The 18,547-nt window shown below is 38.1% G+C and overlaps 1 protein-coding gene across 1 annotated transcript; it reads left to right on the forward strand.

The window, feature by feature from the left end:
• Positions 1-15,599: 15,599 nt before the first annotated feature.
• On the forward strand, positions 15,600-18,080 carry LOC138925881 (arginine and glutamate-rich protein 1-B-like). Its single transcript, XM_070277475.1, has 2 exons — positions 15,600-15,812; positions 17,244-18,080. The coding sequence occupies exons 1-2, from the start codon at positions 15,600-15,602 to the stop codon at positions 18,078-18,080; spliced, it is 1,050 nt and encodes a 349-aa protein (XP_070133576.1).
• The last annotated feature ends 467 nt before the right edge of the window (positions 18,081-18,547 follow it).

Raw genomic sequence — 18,547 nt, forward strand, 5'->3', positions numbered from 1 at the left:
GTCTGTTGTAAGAATGAATTTTTTACTATAATCTGGTTGTACTAATTCAAGTTGATAAATAAGATTTTGCTTAAGTTCATTGAATGCTTTTACAGCTGGTTCGTCCAACTGTACCGACATTTTTTTCGACACATTTTTAGATATTTTACCATTATGGCCTCCTAAATATGAGGTGAGTGGAAGCATAATTACGGACAAACTTTCTATAATAACCTGTTAAGCCAAGAAAGCTCCTCAGCTCTCTGATATTTTTTGGAATTGGGTAATTTTGTATTGCTGCGATTTTAGCGGGTCTGTTTTGATTGCATTATAAAGAAGAAAGTTGTACGTATCCAGAAAAGTTGGTTTCTTGCGAAAAAAATTTGGATTTTTCTAAAGAAATTTTCATATTTGCTTCTAAAAGGATATTTATTATTCTAGTTAAATCATTAAAATGTTCCTCTACTGAATTTGAGAAAATTATTATATCGTCCATATAGACGTGGCAAGTTTTTTCAACCTGATCTCTTAAAATGTCATCCATTGCTCGTTGGAAGATTCTTGGAGCGTTAGTTAAGCCAAAAGGCATTCTTAAAAATTCTTATTTACCGTTATTTATAGAAAAAGACGTTTTTTGAATGTCGGATTCTCTCATTAATATTTGATGAAACCTGATTCCAGGTCAATTGTGGAAACAAATTTAGCTTTTCCCAGATTAGCTAATATAAGAAAGGGATCCTGCATAGGGTATCTATCGGGAATTGCGTTTTCATTTAATTTTTTAAAATCAATGACAAGTCATAGTTTTGGACTTCCATCTTCATTGTATCCTTTTTATACCCTTGCAGAGGGTATTAAAATTTTGTATATATATAAAGTATATATATTGCTGATCAGGATCACCTCCTGAGTTGATATGAGCATGTCCGTCTGTCTGTCCGTCTGTTTCTACACGAACTAGTCTCTCAGTTTTAAAGCTATCGTCTTGAACACGCACCCTTCTTTTTTTTGCACGCAGTATATCTATATCCTATAGCTTCCATATAACTGATTGATCGGAAATGGTATAACTTTGGTGTTTTTAGAGTTAGAGAGTTTAAATTTGATACGGGAGCTATTTTTGGCAAAACATTGCGACATGCCAAATTTCATAAAGATCGGTCGACTATATCTTACAGCTGCCATATACCTAAACGATCGAAAATGACCCAACTTTCGTGTTTTTGAAGATAGAAAGCCGAAACTTAATACAGATTCTATTTTTGACCCAAATGACCCAACTTTCGTGTTTTTGAAGATAGAAAGCTGAAACTTAGTACAGCTTATATTTTTGGTCATTTCATTAGGATCGGCCGACTATATCCTATAGCTGCCATACAACTGAACGATCGGAAATGGTATTTGGTAGAAAAATCCATTTTCGTATTTTTGAAGATAGAAGCTTGGTACTTTTTTTTAGATTTTTTTTTAAATTAATTGGTTTTATTATGATGTAATCATAAGGATCGGCCAACTGTATCCGATATTTGCGATATATAAACCGGATTTTAACTGAAAGGGTATATCAACTTCGGATCCGCCCGAAGTTAGCTTTCCTTTCTTGTTTTAATTTTATTTGTTGCCTGAAGTATATTGTGAGGTTATTGACCTTAGATCTTCATTATACCCTTGCAGAGGGTATTAAAATTTTGTCCAAAAGTGTGCAACGCAGTGAAGGAGACATCTGCGACCCTATAAAGTATATATATTCTTGATCAGGATCACCTCCTGAGTTGATATGAGCATGTCCGTCTGTCCGTCTGTCTGTCTGTCTGTTTCTACGCGAACTAGTCTCTCAGTTTTAAAGCTATCGTCTTGAAACTTTGCACACACCCTTCTTTCCTTTGCACGCAGTATATAAGTCGGAACGGCCGAGATCGGCCGACTATATCCTATAGCTGCCGTATAACTGATTGATCGGAAATGGTATAACTTTGGTGTTTTTAGAGTTAGAGAGTTCAAATTTGACGTGAGAGCTATTTTTGGCAAAATAGTACGACATGCCAAATTTCATAAGGATCGGCCGACTATATCCTATTGCTGCCATATAACTGAACGATCGGAAATGACCCAACTTTCGTGTTTTTGAAGATAGAAAGCTGGAATTTAATACAGATTCTATTTTTGGTCAGTTGATCCAACCTATCAAATTTCATTAGGATCGGCCGACTATATCCCATAGCTGCCATATAACTGAACGATCGGAAATGGTATTTGGTAGAAATATCAACTTTCGTATTTTTGAAGATAGAAGTTTGGGACTTTTTTTAGATTTTGTATTGTAATAAATTGGATTATATATTCCTATTCCCATAAGGATCGGCCAACTATATCCGATGTTTGCGATATGTATCCGGTTTTAACTGCAAGGGTATATAAACTTCGGCTCCGCCCGAAGTTAGCTTTCCTTTCTTGTTTTTTTATTGGAATTGATTGATTTTATTGAACTAAAATCCTTTGAACGCTCTGATTCGGAGCTGTAGTCATAGTCGCTTTAACTGGTTAAAATATTTGTTTATTAAGAATTCGTCCAGAGGGTGATTACATTTTTCCTCGGAGTGGCATAGATTTTCTTTACACACTTTATTGTGAAAAAGTAATTTTTCCTCTTTCCCATGATATTGTATAACTCCCTTTTTGATGTCGATTACAGCACCAATTTTTTTTAAATACCATAGATTATAAACGACTAACAAGTCAGTTTCTAAACCATCGATTTCATAAAAGATATATTTAATATTGAAAATTATTATCATGTGATAATATTTTATTATCGAATATCTGTTTACTGTTGAAACCCTTTTATAAATAGGGAGTTTATTTTTATTTAAATATATTCCTTTTTTAATGTAACAAGCGGTTGCGCCTGTATCAATTAGTACTTTAAAATTTTTATTTTCTTTTTTGACAAATCATATTAAGTAAGGTAATGTTACTCTTGCCCTTCCCCTAAAAAATGGTCCTCCTGAATATTATTAATTTTTATACCCTTGCAGAGGGTATTATAATTTTGGTCAAAAGTGTGCAACGCAGTGAAGGAGACATCTCCGACCCTATAAAGTATATACACATATTCTTGATCAGGATGACCTCCTGAGTTGATATGAGCATGTCCGTCTGTCCGTCTGTCTTTCTGTTTCTACGCGAACTAGTCTCTCAGTTTTACAGCTATCGTCTTGAAACTTTGCACACACCCTTCTTTCCTTTGCACGCAGTATAAAAGTCGGAACGGCCCGGATCGGCCGACTATATCCTATAGCTGCCATGTCAGTTGATCCGACCTACCAAATTTCATAACGATCGGCCGACTATATCTTATAGCTGCCATATAACTGAACGATCGGAAATGGTACTTGGTAGAAATACCAACTTTGGTATGTTTGAAGATAGAAGTTTGGGACTTTTTTTAGATTTTGTATTATAATAAATTGGATTATATATTATAATCCAACTATATCCGATGTTTGCGATATATATCCGGTTTTAACTGCAAGGGTATATTAACTTCGGCTCCGCCCGAAGTTAGCTTTCCTTTCTTGTTATGGTTTTATTTTGTGGTTGATTTCCTGTATTCTCAAGCTCTTGCTTTACTAGACAATGACTTGGGCCAGCTGCTTGATTTGCAAAGATTTGTGAATTATTATTAGAAGGACGGCTATAATTTTGTTGATAATAGTTTGGTCGCCGATCTTGGTTTTGGTTTGTGCTAAAATTTTGGGTATATCACTGACGATAATTATTAGATTGCCCTTTTGGTCGGTTTACGAACTGTATGGAAGGATCGACTTCCATTGGTTCCGGGGTTTGCTGTCCCTTAACGTTATTCTGGTCGAAATTACTCTGTTGGGGCCAACTTTGGTTTTGGCCGTTTCCCCATTGATGTTTAGATTTATTAAAATTTTGTTTTGGTTGGACCGAATTAAACCTTAGGTAATTATTTTGCCTTCGGTTTTCCTTTTGAAAGCCGTAATATTTATTGGCGAATTGTGCTCTAAAATTATTAGATTCTAGGTCTTGCACTTTTGCTAAGGCGTTTGGAAGGTCGGGTGGATTTAGCGAGAAAAGCGTCTCTGCTATTGATCCGTTTAGACCAGAAAAAAAGATTCTTAGAGCATTGCTCCTAATTACTTTATTAGTTTCTTTTGTAATTTCGCTTTCTTTACCATATGTCATTAGGGTTTTATTGATCAGTGGGGTCATCTTTTTATTTACCTCGTTATAGAACTCCGTAATAGACAATTTACCTTGTCTAAGAATACTTATTTCAGCTTTTAGAACGTAGATTGGTCTTCTATCAATTAAGATAAAATCCAATCTAGACAAAATTGCATTGAGATTAAGAACTGTTCCATGGTTGGTCAGGGCTTCATGTGCCACTCCCATGATTTTGTTACGAAGTATGGTTAACGCTATAAAATATTGTTCACGGTTTATTTTATATAAACTCATTGCTGTCTCTGCAGCCTACATACTGAGTTTGCTCCCCGTTAAATTTGGGCAGAGCTTTAATCACTAATGTTGTATCAATTTGGGTCAATTGTCTGAATTTTATAATCTTCTACCGCTTTTTCCTTACTTTCTAATTTTGGAGATAATTCATTAATTTTTATTGTCAATTCATTTATCTGGACGTTTATCAATCTATTTATTAATTCAGTTGTAATAGAACTGGATCCAATTCCACTACCTAACATGTTTGGTCCACCAACGGTTGCCATGTTTAATATTTGAAAATTATTTATTATATCTTACAGATTGTTTAATCTTTAAGTTTTGAATTTTTCAAGAGATATGACTAAATTTTATAAAAACTTATAAAAACTTAATTTCTCACGATGTATACTGTCCTGTTGTATCCGTTGGATCAGTCAATCAGCTTTTGTACATAATTGAATTTTTTCCTTTGTTTTTCTTCAATTTATTTATTTCTTTTGTATTTATTTTTTTTAATTATTTCTTGTTTATTATTTTTTGTATTATTTTTTTTTAGTTTCTTTTTTATTAAACTTTTCTGTTTATAAAACTTTTTTGTTTTATTGTTTTTTTGATTATTCAGTTCCAAATCACTGTCGCACTGTGTTATTAGATTTGTTTTTGTTTATGTTGTTTTTCAGTGGCCACGGTTGTTTTTCATTTGTGAATTTGTTTTTCAGTGAACACGGTTTTTAATTTTTGAACACTGAATTTTTTATTTTAATGGTTATTTTAATGAAGTATATACACTATATACACTATATACAATTTTATTTATTTTTTTATTGGAGTCTTTGCCAATCACTAGTCTTCGGTTTGCCTGTTCAACGCGATTAAATTGCGATTTTTATGAGTTTTTGAGCCACGCTGGTGAGCCACGCTGGTGAGCCACGCTGGTGAGCCACGCTGGTGCTGGTGCCAATTTTTAATTGCCAGGTAACCAAAAAAACCTTAAGAGAAATAACCCAAAAGGGTACTTGGAGAGAATAAACAATTGCCCTAAGAGATTCTAAGAGAAAGGGACAATTTGCTGATGCAGTAGTTGAGTCATTGGTGAAGAGTGATAAGATCGGAAGATCGATCCAATTCGGACTGGTGACGGCGAGTCGGCTCTAATGTTTATGTCTGGCTTGTGCCATGGAAAATTTTATGGGAATGTTTACAAGTGGAGCTTGATGTTTAGTCTGGATAATCTTTTGGGGATAATCTTTTAGCCTTTAAAGCCTAGTACTCTGACGACGAAAATCCGCTGTCACACGCGTGATAGCAAAACCGCTCTTTATTTTGCTACCGAGCTAGTGTGACCAAAAAAATGAAGGAAAAGGGTAATACTGAACAGCTGTTGTTTGTAAACAAAAAACAAATAAGCAAAAATGAATTCAAACCGATTGGATTTTGGTGTTTTCTTTATTTATTTCGCCGCTAAGGAGCTGATTAAGAAAAAGAAAACTGGGTCAAAATCAAAATCAATCACAAATCATTTCAATGCCATTTTATGGAATTAAAATGCCCCTTGTGGGTCAAACCCATATTATGGGCTTCGTCTTGACCGCACTAATTAGCTTGACTTTACCTCGCGGGCCGAAAAATTTTCGGATTTTGGATTTTGGTGTTTTCTTTATTTATTTCGCCGCTAAGGAGCTGATTAAGAAAAAGAAAACTGGGTCAAAATCAAAATCAATCACAAATCATTTCAATGCCATTTTATGGAATTAAAATGCCCCTTGTGGGTCAAATCCCATATTATGGGCTTCGCCTTGACCGCACTAATTAGCTTGACTTTACTTCGCGGGCCGAAAATTTTTCGGTCCGACAATTTTTTTCTTTCAATTTTCGCTCCATGTTTTAGCTATCAAAAGAAATCAAATGAATTCTTTTTACACCCCAAAATCAGCTGTTTATTTTTCTTGATCCGGCAACGCCATTCAATTCGATAGCCATAATTTTCGTCGTCAGAGTACCGGAAAAATCTAGTAGGCAAAAATTTCTTCTTCTTCCTTTTTTCACACCGTTTTTTTTTATATGGAGTTTGCAGCTGTCACGTTGTTACAGCGGATTTTCGTCGTCAGAGTACTAGGATTAAAGTTTAAAGGTAAGGATAATCAACAAAACAATTTTTTTGCATACTTTTGCGTTTGAGAACAACCAAAAAAACAACCGAAGCACCCCGACTTCCATACTACCGATTCTGTAGGGCAGTGGTGGGCACGAAATCTAACGGTCGGAGCCGCAGCTCGGCCAAAAAACAAATTACAACAACAACCACCACCCTCGCGATGGTTGTTGTCGCGTTGTGCGCAAACGGACCCTTAATAATTGTTGTTGCAAACTCGGGACCGAGGGGTCGGGCCCGCTACTTGCCTCGGAATTTGTGTAGCATTGTTTTTGTAAATCTTCACGGCTCACTGACCGCGCGACTCGATCGTCTGGCCCGATTTGCTGGCGCCAAAAATTACGAATAACGGGGGGAGCCTTGAGAGCCCGAGGAGCCATGGGCTTGCCCACCCCTGCTGTAGGGTGAAAAAAGAAACAGTCTTTAACTCCACTAGCAAGCCCGGCATGTTTTATGTTTCATTTCGTTTTGTTATTAAAAGATCGAGACAACATTTTTATTATACCCTTGCAGAGGGTATTATAATTTTGTCCAAAAGTGTGCAACGCAGTGAAGGAGGCATCTCCGACACAATAGAGTATATATAAATTAAGATGATTTAGTTTATGTTTCTTAATAGGTTTTATTTATTCGGTCCGCTGTCTAGCGTGCCCGATTAATTATATAATAATTATCCACGTGGGTTTGTGAGTTGAGATTTTATTGATGACCGGTGACGACCGGTGCATGTGATCTCCAAATATCGACTGACCGTACAGAAAATGTTCTTATCTCTAATGCAAAATCTATTAACGAAAACAAAGTACCGAAATGTTCTTAATAAGAACTTCTTATCTCTAAAGCTCGCCTTACTACTACCCAAGTTCATTGCGGTCGGGTCTTACGACTATATGTTCAAATATGTTATATTATTATATATCAGATTTTAACTTAAATTTGCAGCCGGGTGATTGTGTTAACTCCTCCCTTTCTAAGTCGAAGGCTGTCCACAGACTTATTAAAATTGACTGCGAGGACTTGAACGACAATCTAATTTGAAACTGTTTCTCTGGATAGCATTGGTGACGAACTTTGACTTCTTCTTCGCCGATTAATCCCGTACTGGTATTGCGTCTAGCCATGAAAAAAATGGTAATCCTTGGGTTTCGGTTTCATCGCTGACTTCCGGAGTTGCAGGTGAGAGGCAAGGTCCTGGAGATAGTCGTATCGAAGTCAACACCCTCCTTATTGCAACTGTCTTTATGCCTATGATCAGGTGCCATTGTCGGTTTTACTGCATGACTTTAAAAGGTTTTGGATTACGATTTCTACACCGCTGGAGTGTAGTTTTGTGAGCATCTTGCATAAAACAGCTAATAGCAGTAGGTATTCGTTGCGACGTTGCAGCATTTAAGCGTAAGAACCTTGTTGTCGCATCTTGCCGCGTCTGTGGCGATTTTTAAGTTGATAGATTGAAGATCCTTCTTAAATATTATTTATTTAAAGCTTTAAATACTAATTAAATTAAAAATTATAATAACGAAAATATGAAAGCCATTTATATTAAATTTGTTTTTGCGGTCTTAGTAGAACGCTAATTGAATGAATAAATTTGTTACAAAAATCTCTGGTTTCGTAATCTTTAAATTTGTGAAATCATTGGTGTGTAGCATTTCTCTTTAGCTATGCTAAAGAGGATGACGCAAAAAGAAATAATATCAAGGTGTAGTTTAATTTATTTATAGTAAGATTTGTCAAATGTTTAATTGATAAACGTTTGCCAATCTTGTTACCAGTATTTAATCTGCATTCGTGAAATTCGTGAATCTGCATTGAAGAAAGCAGGCTAGCTTGCTTGGCGGTTGTCAGCCCAAAAGATAAACAAACTAAAGAATTTAAACGATTAACTGATGTTCATTGGTTTTAGCGTAAATTATCCTTATGAACGACCCTCCCTTTTATGAGGACCGTTGTCCCAAGGTCTGCTTCGATCGTTTCTGTCTTATATAGTGGGGTAAGTTTATTTCCCAGACGTTTGTTCAACTTGACTAGGACGGTTTCTCCCACGTCAAAAGTTCTGTCTCGTCTTGTTTCGTTTATCCTTCTTAGCTGTATCTCCTGAGCTTCTTTAACTTTTCCTTTGATTTTATGTGCCAATTCGGGAGAAATTGAATGAATGATGTCGATCGGTCTTTTATCTGTCACTGAATGAACTGTTTTGTTGTATTCTATAGTTGCCTGAAGTATGAGGTTGACCGTATCACTCATGCCTCTTTCAAGTTTCAGGCAGCGTGCTATTTCTAAAAGTGTGCTGTGAAACCTTTCCACCTGCCCATTTGAAGTACTATGGAGTGGTGGTGCGTTTGCTATCTCAACACCAAATCTATTTGAAACAAGTGACCTGATTGACTGGGAATTTATAGACGGTTCATTGTCACAAAATATTGTCTTTGAATGAGGATAGAAGTTCATCAATTGCATTATTGCAGGTTCTATATCAGTTATTGTTCGAGAAACTATGGGTTGCACAATAGCAAATTTAGAAAATTTATCAATACAGGTCAAAAAGTACTTTCTGTCTGTGGAGAAAATATCAATGTGCAAGGTCTCGCCTACGTGTGAAGGAATAGGTGTTGTGCCAAGATTTTGCTTCTGCGGATGGCGGTCGTATTTGGCTTTTTGACAAACCAAGCAGTTAACTACAAAACTAGCGGCTAATTGTGACATTTTAGGGAAAAAGTAAGACTGAAGAATTTGTTTTACATTTTCCTGCGCGGCCCTGTGCGCTCTGTTGTGCTCCGTAGCTACTATTTCTTTTTGCTCTGCGATATTATAAATGTCAATGACCATTTTTTTTGTGTGTCGAAAAGTTGTTGCTGGGAACTCATCTACGAGACTGTTTTGAATGAAAGCAAGTACGGGTAATTCGCAGTGTAGTGCATTTACAACATCTTGCTTGACCACATCACGAATTCTCTCTAGTAAAGATTCCTTGTTCAAAAATTGTATAATATGCCTTGACTTTCTTCCAAAAATAACAAAGGAGCGGGTAAAGTCTGCTGTACCTTCTTCTATAACTATCTGGTTTCTGAAACAGTTGACAGGCTTGTCAATTGTTTCGATGGTATATGTCAGTGAAATTTCGCTATGTATTGTTGCGTTGTCTGACTGGGGGTCGTTTTCTAAAACATGAATGGCCTGCCTGGATAGTGCATCGGCAACATAATTTTCTTTCCCTGGCTTATAGAAAATTTGAGCATTATGCTCGTCTATAAATGCCTTCCACCTTTTGATTTTAGCATTTGGGTTCCTATCCGATACGGCGAATGTTAACGGTTGGTGATCGGTATAAATGTTTAAGTTTTTGACACCATACAGATAGTTCCTAAGAGACTTTAAGGCCCAAACGATGGCCAAAAGTTCTCGCTCATTTGTCGCGAAATTAAGCTCTCTATCCTGTAACGTTCTCGAAATCATTGTAATAGGCTTGCCATCCTGAGAAAGGACTGCCCCCAGGCCCAGAGCCGAAGCGTCCGTAGTTAAGTCAAAGGGTTTCTTGTAATCGGGATACAGTAACATCACATTTTCAGAAACAAGGACATTCTTAAGCTTCTCAAAAGCGAAACATTGTTTTTCATCAAAGCTAATTGGAATCTTTTTAGACTGGCTGGCGGAAATTTTTCCGTTTTCTCCCTTCAAAATATCAGTCAGGGGTTTAGCAACTGAGGCAAAGTCCTTGATGAAGCAGCGGTTATAGCTTGCCAAACCTAAGAATGATCGAACACTGAACAAATTTGTGGGTTGTTTATAATTTTTGATAGCATCTACTTTACTAGGACTGGTTGTAATACCTCCGCTAGATACCGTGAATCCTAGATATTCTACGCTTTCTTTAAAAAAAAAAGATTTTTCTTTAGAGACCCTCATGTTGGCCTCAAACAGTTTATCTAGTACCCAAGCAATGTTATTCACGTGGTCCTCCATATCTTTAGAAAAAATGATCACGTCATCAACGTAAACATAACAAGACTTTCCTATTTGGTCCCTAAGAACATCATCTATGGCACGTTAAAAAATACTTGGTGCATTTTTAAGACCAAACGGCAATCTGCAAAACTCATATTTTCCATTTCCAATTGAAAAGGCTGTTTTTTCCCTATCCCTTTCCGCCAGCAGGATTTGATGGAATCCCGATTTGAGGTCGAGGGTCGTAAAAAACTTAGCTTTTCCCAAATTTGACAGGATGGATACTACATTTGGTATAGGGTACTTGTCGTCGACGGTTTTTAAGTTAAGCTTCCTAAAATCAATGACCAACCTTTTTTTCGTATTTCCCATTTCATCTGTACCTTTTTTATCGACTACCCAAACAGGATTATTGTAAGGTGACGTCGAAGGCCTGATAATTCCGTCCTTTAAGAAGTTTTTTGTCTCCTCATTTACAAAATCTCTTCCTCCTAAGGGGTACGGATAAAGTTTTGAGTAAACGGGTTGATCGTCTTCGGTACGTATTGTGGCAATAATATTGGTATTATACGGCAGTGCTTCTTCCAGTTCTGCGAAGACAGCCATTCGGTCTCTAAGCATTGTGTGAAATTTATTGGATATCTGGTCTGGTACCACAATGTCATTGATATTGGTGAAATTTACACCATTACACCTCAAAAATTTAATTGGTTCGACTTCATTGTTGATTTTTAGAGTTTTGGTTCTAAAATCTAGGATTGCGTTTTTCTGGGTTAGTAAGTCAAGTCCTATTATGGCGTCAAAACTAGAAAGGTCCGGGAGAATGAAGAAGGGAACATCTGTATTAAAAAGATTAATAAAGCATTTATATTTTACGGTATTGCAACCATGTAAAGATTTTACTGTGAACTCTTTTTCTACCGGCGTGGTGTATTTTAGTTCAGAAAGGGGCTGTATGTAGTTTTTTGAAGCCCCGGTGTCGATGAAAAGTTTTATGGTTCGCCCTGCTATTTTTCTCTCTATGTACGGTAGCTGGGACCTGTGGCTTAAAAAATGAACATGATCATAACCTGTCAGCTCGTCTTCAAAATCTTCAACTGTCGCTTCAGCCTCCTGATGATAATCGTCGGCGTCTTCCCTACCTTGACCTTCCCCATGAGCTAAGTGATTAATCCTTTGTTGTTTTGGTCCTGTAAACCTTGCAGTGCCACTATTTGGTCTCTTTGATGGCTGTGCATAATTGGTGTATGATTGATCCTGACGTGCGTTCTGTTGTTGAATTTGCCACGCGTTTTGATTGTGCATTGGCCATGTATTTTTTTGTTCAGTTGGCCAAACATTTTGTTGAGGAGGTGGCCAAAAATTTCCCTGAGTCGGAAAAGGTGCTTGCCTAATTTGATCTTGACCCGTTCGAATAGTGCGCATAGAAACATCATGATTCATTGACTGGATGCGACCTTGCCTTTCCTGGCTACCGTAAGTGAAATAAGGGTTTTGTTTTTGTATGGGCATAAGTGAATTTCTATCCCTATCGTTGTGTCTATGATCGGTTCTCTGACCTCTGTCTCCTCAGTTTTTGACCTCAGGGTCAGTTTTTTTTCGACCTCTTCGTAGAATTCAGTAAGCGTCATGTCACCCTGCCGTAATGTTGATAGCTCCTGTTCAATTAGATAGACCGGTTTTTTGTCGGCATATGTAAAATCAAGACGACTGATCATTGCTTTGAAGTTTAATGGTGTATTAAAAGAAGCCAACACAGTGTTTGCTGAGCCTTTTATTTTATTTCGCATAATGCCAAGAGCTTGGTAGTATGTTGAACTGCCCTCGTATTTTTCAAAAACTTTAAAAGCGACATGAGCCGCTTTCCTCCACGACACATATGTTTCACATTTGCCCTCAAAGTCTGGCAGAGACTTTATTATATCTAAGGGTTCCTTACACACAACACCTTCTATGATCTCGGTATCTGTATAAGTTTCCACCTCTGGGGTTTCGACTGTAAACTTTTGTATCTGCTCACTAATCTCCTGTAATTTTTTTTCAAATGATTGTTTTTGAACTGCGAGCGCACCGGCAACAGCACTTTCGACGATCGTTTTTAACTGAGCTTCACTTAACTCCATATTGCTAACTCTATTTGTTTTTGACCACCAATTATTTCCTGACGAGCTGCTTTCTTTTGCACTGTCTAACCGCCTTGCCTGATGCACTGACCACTTATTCAAACTTAACAAGAGGTCGTCTAAAACAATTTCACTGTCGCTCATGTGTTTTTGTCGTCAATTCTCTTTGCACGGATAATATAATATTGATGAAAATGTAATAAGAAATAGGAGAATTTTTGAATCATTCAATATGCGTTATACTTACAATAAATTTAGATGATTTATATTACAATGGATTGCTTAACAATATTTTCTTATACCATATAAATAAGTGCGCTTAACTGTTTATCCTTTTGTACTATTTTATATTTTATGAAAACTAGGTTGCTGAAGTTAAAGAGTAGCCGCTGCTGCCGTTGTTATTTCTGGTTGCTACATTTATTTAATTGCATTTAGTCCGTTTTAGAAAGAGATTTGCAAAGTTTTCGCTATTCACTCTATCTTTTTTTATGTGTCTTTATTATACCGGCGTTTCATCGAGTTTGGTTGGTATAATTTATTTTAAATTAGTTAGTTGTCGTAGGCTCGAAAATCCATTTGGGCGCCAATTAAGATGTTTTAGTTTATGTTTCTTAATAGGTTTTATTTATTCGGTCCGCTGTCTAGCGTGCCCGATTAATTATATAATAATTATCCACGTGGGTTTGTGAGTTGAGATTTTATTGATGACCGGTGACGACCGGTGCATGTGATCTCCAAATATCGACTGACCGTACAGAAAATGTTCTTATCTCTAATGCAAAATCTATTAACGAAAACAAAGTACCGAAATGTTCTTAATAAGAACTTCTTATCTCTAAAGCTCGCCTTACTACTACCCAAGTTCATTGCGGTCGGGTCTTACGACTATATGTTCAAATATGTTATATTATTATATATCAGATTTAAACTTAAATTTGCAGCCGGGTGATTGTGTTAACTTATATTCTTGATCAGGATCACCTGAGTTGATATGAGCATGTCCGTCTGTCCGTCGGTAGGGTGACCAGGCCACAGTGGTTGGGCTTGTATTAAGCCGCGGCCATAAGTACTTCTAGTTCAGATATTGTAACGAAATTTACACCAAAATTCAAAAAAAAAATATTTGAAATGCATAGTAAAAAAATTGGCCATATCGTACGACTATATCATATAGCTGCCATAGGAACGATAGGATGGAAAATTTTTTTGTTTTTCACTTCCCTCTCTTTCTTTCAAGCGGTCGTGTTTTTTTTGTGCGCACTGCGTTTTGTTACAAATATTAGTAAACCGGTGTTTACATACTTGTGAATTAAATCTTGTGAATCTTAACAATCTTAAAGCCTAAACCGTATCGCTTCGCGAGTGCTGTGGTATATTTGGAGTCGAATTAATAATTTGCCAAAATTCTATTCCAAGCATAGCTCAGCTCTGCTTCTTCCCCGGCTTATCTATATTTCTGCATTTCTCTTTGGAACTCTTTCAAAGCTCCCGCTTCGGCTTCTTGTTTGGCACAGTGGTTCAAGGTATTGTGTTTTTTAACTTTTTAAATATTTATTTTTGTTTTATTGATTAAAAAAAAATAAAATAAATAAATAAAATGGAATTTAAACTGGTCTGTGCCATTAAGTCTTGTAACAAGACAATTTCCACATCCCAGCCTAGCATCCATTGCTGGTTATGTGAAAACGTCGTGCACGTCAAGTGTGCTGGGATCACTGCCTCAGTTTCGGATGCCATTTCCCGTTGGTCTGGTATACACTATTGTTGTGAAAATTGTCGTGCTGTCCAAGGCGAAATGAGGTCGTTCATGAGACAGACCAAATATGGATTTAAAGAGCTGATCACTGGTTTTCGTAAAATCAATGAACAGCTCTGTGCGCTTGACACTCAGTTTAGTGGCCTTCAGCTACTAACGGAGAAACCTTAAGCTAAGCGTAAGAAATCCGCTGCTTGTGATCCGCCTCAGTCTACTCAGCCGTCAATAATGCAGCCCCTTGCCACCCCAAGGGCTAGAACTGAGAACAATTCGCCGTCCGAATTTCTCATGGAAAATGAGCAATTGTCTGAGCAAATGTCCTCTGTTGAATCCTCTCTTTTTGTTGAATCAGTGGTCGGCAGGTGCAAGTAAATCAAACCCCCGTCAGAGTCACCCAAAAGGGTATTCCAAAGTCCGGACCACCGGCACCGACTGATGCTGCAGTTCTCGTACCTGCGACACCAAAACCCTTACAGGTGATTCATCCATCGAAACATATATTTGTTTCTCGGCTTGCCCCTGATACTTCCGAAATGGATATCTCGGCGTATATCAAAGCCAAAACAAAAGCCGATATAAAAGTGGAGGACGTAACTAAATTTAAATATAATTATACACGGCGCACGTCTTCTTTCAAGATTCGTGTGCCCGCGATGATGTTCAAGACGATTTGTTCTCCCAGTTTTTGGCCAGAGAATCTTTTCGTCCAAGAACACCAGCCTACTTCCGTGAAGAAAAAAGTTAAAAAACCAGCGGGAGTGAGACTTCCCAATATTGGAACCTCTGACCAACCCTCCACCTCTTCTTTGGCTACTAACCCAAAAAACGAGTTTCCTCATTAACTCTTACCTATCAGAATACTAGGGGGCTACGTAGCAAACTCCCCAAGCTATATTCTGATAGTTCTTTCTTTGCATCCCATATAATAGCATTTACAGAAACTTGGTTAAGTCCGGAGATCTTTAGCTCCGAAGTTTTTCCAAGTAAGTACACCACTTTTAGACGGGATCGATCTCAACGAAGAGGAGGTGGAGTCCTCATTTCGGTAGACTCTACTCTTGCTTCTGAAGAGGTGAAATCCCATGAGTTTGGTGACATAGAATTTATTTGCGTTAAAATCACTATGTCCGTTAAAGCTTTTTACATTACATGTTCATATATACCTCCTATGTCTGAACCGCCTACAAATTGGCAGCATTTGTCCGCCATTCGATACGGCTCTAATCTTATGACGGGTCGTGACCAAATCGTAGCGGTGGGCGACTTTAATATCCCAGAATTAAAGTGGTCCAACGTCGATAACTCACCATCTTTGTCACTTATAACTTATCATGACTTCACGGCGGGCATGTTTGACATGTCCCTAGGTCAGATCAATCATGTTAGAAATTCGCTAGGTTGGCTTTTAGACTTGTGTTTTGTATCTGATCCTGATGGTACTGCTCTCTCCAGAGTTTTTCCCCTTTCATCCCCAAAGGATCCATATCACCCCACACTGGAGGTCTTAATCGAAACCACTCCTGATATCGATCAGATGTCTCCGAGCGTGGTAAATAAGATTCGCTGTTTCCGTAAAGCTGATTTTCAGAAACTTAATACCCTTATTGATACATTTGACTGGTCTGATATTCTGGCGTGCACTGATCTTAATGTCACTTTAGAAAAATTTTATTTTACTTTAAATACATTTTTTGACTCATGTGTGCCTTGGAAATATCCGTCCGCTTCAACAAATCCTCCTTGGTTTACAAGGTGCCTTACTAACTTAAAAAATAACAAGAAAGGAAAGCTAACTTCGGGCGGAGCCGAAGTTGATATACCCTTGCAGAATATTTTACAAATTATAATTCCAAAATCAAGCACATGATGCCTTCTTAATACTAATACTCTTTTGAACTAGACATATCTCCCTTTTCAGCGTCTTGTATAAGCTAAACGGTCATAAAAGTTACGGTTGAGTTTACAACCCTTTACTTTTTAGATAATTCTCAAATTTTTGTTTAAAGAAATCCTTGGGATTATCCCATTAAAACCTAGTAAACAGGTAATATCAGGTAAACCGTAAATTGGGAATTTAATGAACACGTGCAAGGGACAAAAATTGTGCCAAAGACTATAATTGCGCAACCGGTAACGCAGGTATGAGTGCAATGTGCGAAGCGACTTTGTAACTGTATATATAATAACAGGTAATACCTTATTTCTGATTGGTAGAACCCAAGAATTACCAAATACCAACCAAATATTAAAACCAAAATTAATGACTATACATAAATTGCAAAAACAGGTAGGTCAGGTACATAAAAAAACGTGGATTTTTATTGCCTTTTTTAAAAGAGGTCAAAATAGGGAACAATAAAGGGGTCAAGGGATAATACTTTTTTGTTTTGGGATATTACCTAAATTGGCTATATATTCAGAAATCCTAAAATACTTAGATCAGTCAATGAACAAAATTTATCGAGTGACGACGTTACTCTGTCAGAAAGTATTTTTACAAGTGCAAAAATTTTAACAGTGCGGAAGTATTCTTTTACCAGTGCAAAATTTAAATAGTGCGGAAGTATTTTTTTACCAGTGCAAAATTTAACGCGAGAAATCAAAGTGTGTTTTTTACTCGTGATATAAAATTATAAATTAAGAGTACGTTAATAGCGTGCTAAAGATTGTTTTGAAAAACAAACCTTGGTAAGTTTATTTTTCTAAAAACTCTTTAACTTTCCAAATATTGTAAAGTCCAATAATCCCTGAGGACGAAATTCCACGTAAGGTGATTTTTATATAAATTTCATAATTTTAATTTTTTATACAGCACTATAAAAGAATGCCTCGCGTGTCACGTTTGTCCCAGGAGCAACGCCGGCAAGCTGCTTTAAGCCGCAGCAGAGCCCGCTATGAACGAAATGCATCCCAAATTCGAACTCGGAACTCTCAACATATCGCCAATGTCCGCGACAATAATCCAAACTTCCGGGAGGAAAGTCGTGCTCAGGATTCCACTGCACGTGCGCAGCGAAGAAGAAGCGAAAGGGTTCGGAACCTTGAACGGATTCGGGACGCACAAGCGCATTCAACTCGTCGGGAGAACTCTGAGGAGCGACGACGAGAGCAGTTGCGAAACACTGCTGAGCACTCTATTCGGAGGACTGTTCCGGAACTTCGAATTTCTGAACGCATTCGGGACATGGATGCACACACGATCCGTCGAGAGGACCCCGAGGAGCGACGACGAGAGCAGTTGCGAAACACTGCTGAGCACTCTACTCGGAGGACTATTCCGGAACTTCGAATTCCGGAACGCATTCGGGACATGGATGCACACGCGATCCGTCGAGAGGACCCCGAGGAGCGACGACGAGAGCAGTTGCGAAACACTGCTGAACACTCTACTCGGAGGACTATTCCGGAACTTCGAATTCCGGAACGCATTCGGGACATGGATGCACACGCGATCCGTCGAGAGGACCCCGAGGAGCGACGACGAGAGCAGTTGCGAAACACTGCTGAACACTCTACTCGGAGGACTATTCCGGAGTTTAGAATTCCGGAAATACTGCTGAGCATGCCTCCCGGAGGACAAATCCGGAATTTCGAATTTCAGAGCGGATTCGGGACGCCGCAGCGCGAGCTGCTCATCGCAAGGACTTAGAGGAACGAGCCAGAGAACAGGAAAGGAATACTGAAGATCATCGACAGCGACGAAGGGATTCTGAGGACAGACAGCGAGAACGGGAGAGGGACGCCAACAACCGGAGAGCAACCAGAAGAAATCCCATCGCAAGAACACAGGAGCAACGGATAAACACATCACAACGCCGGGAAACACGACAACAGCGGAGGATTCGGGAAGAACAAATTCGGCAAATGGCAGAGGAACGATTAATAAACTTCAGGATGGATCCCCAAAATCGACTGGATGCCTCCCAAAGGCAGTCGCAACGCAATATGGACGCAAGAGCTCAACTTTCGGAGGACGAACTGGATCAGGAACGAGAACAACAGCGAAATAGGATTCGAGCAACAGCAAGGGATCTTTATCACAGGAACATAAAGGAAGGACCAACGGAAATTTGTATTTGCTGTGGAGGAACATGGTTCCGTTCGCAGGTAAGTGGA

Source organism: Drosophila bipectinata, chromosome 2L (genome assembly GCF_030179905.1).
Source record: "Drosophila bipectinata strain 14024-0381.07 chromosome 2L, DbipHiC1v2, whole genome shotgun sequence".
Classification (NCBI taxonomy): domain Eukaryota; kingdom Metazoa; phylum Arthropoda; class Insecta; order Diptera; family Drosophilidae; genus Drosophila; species Drosophila bipectinata.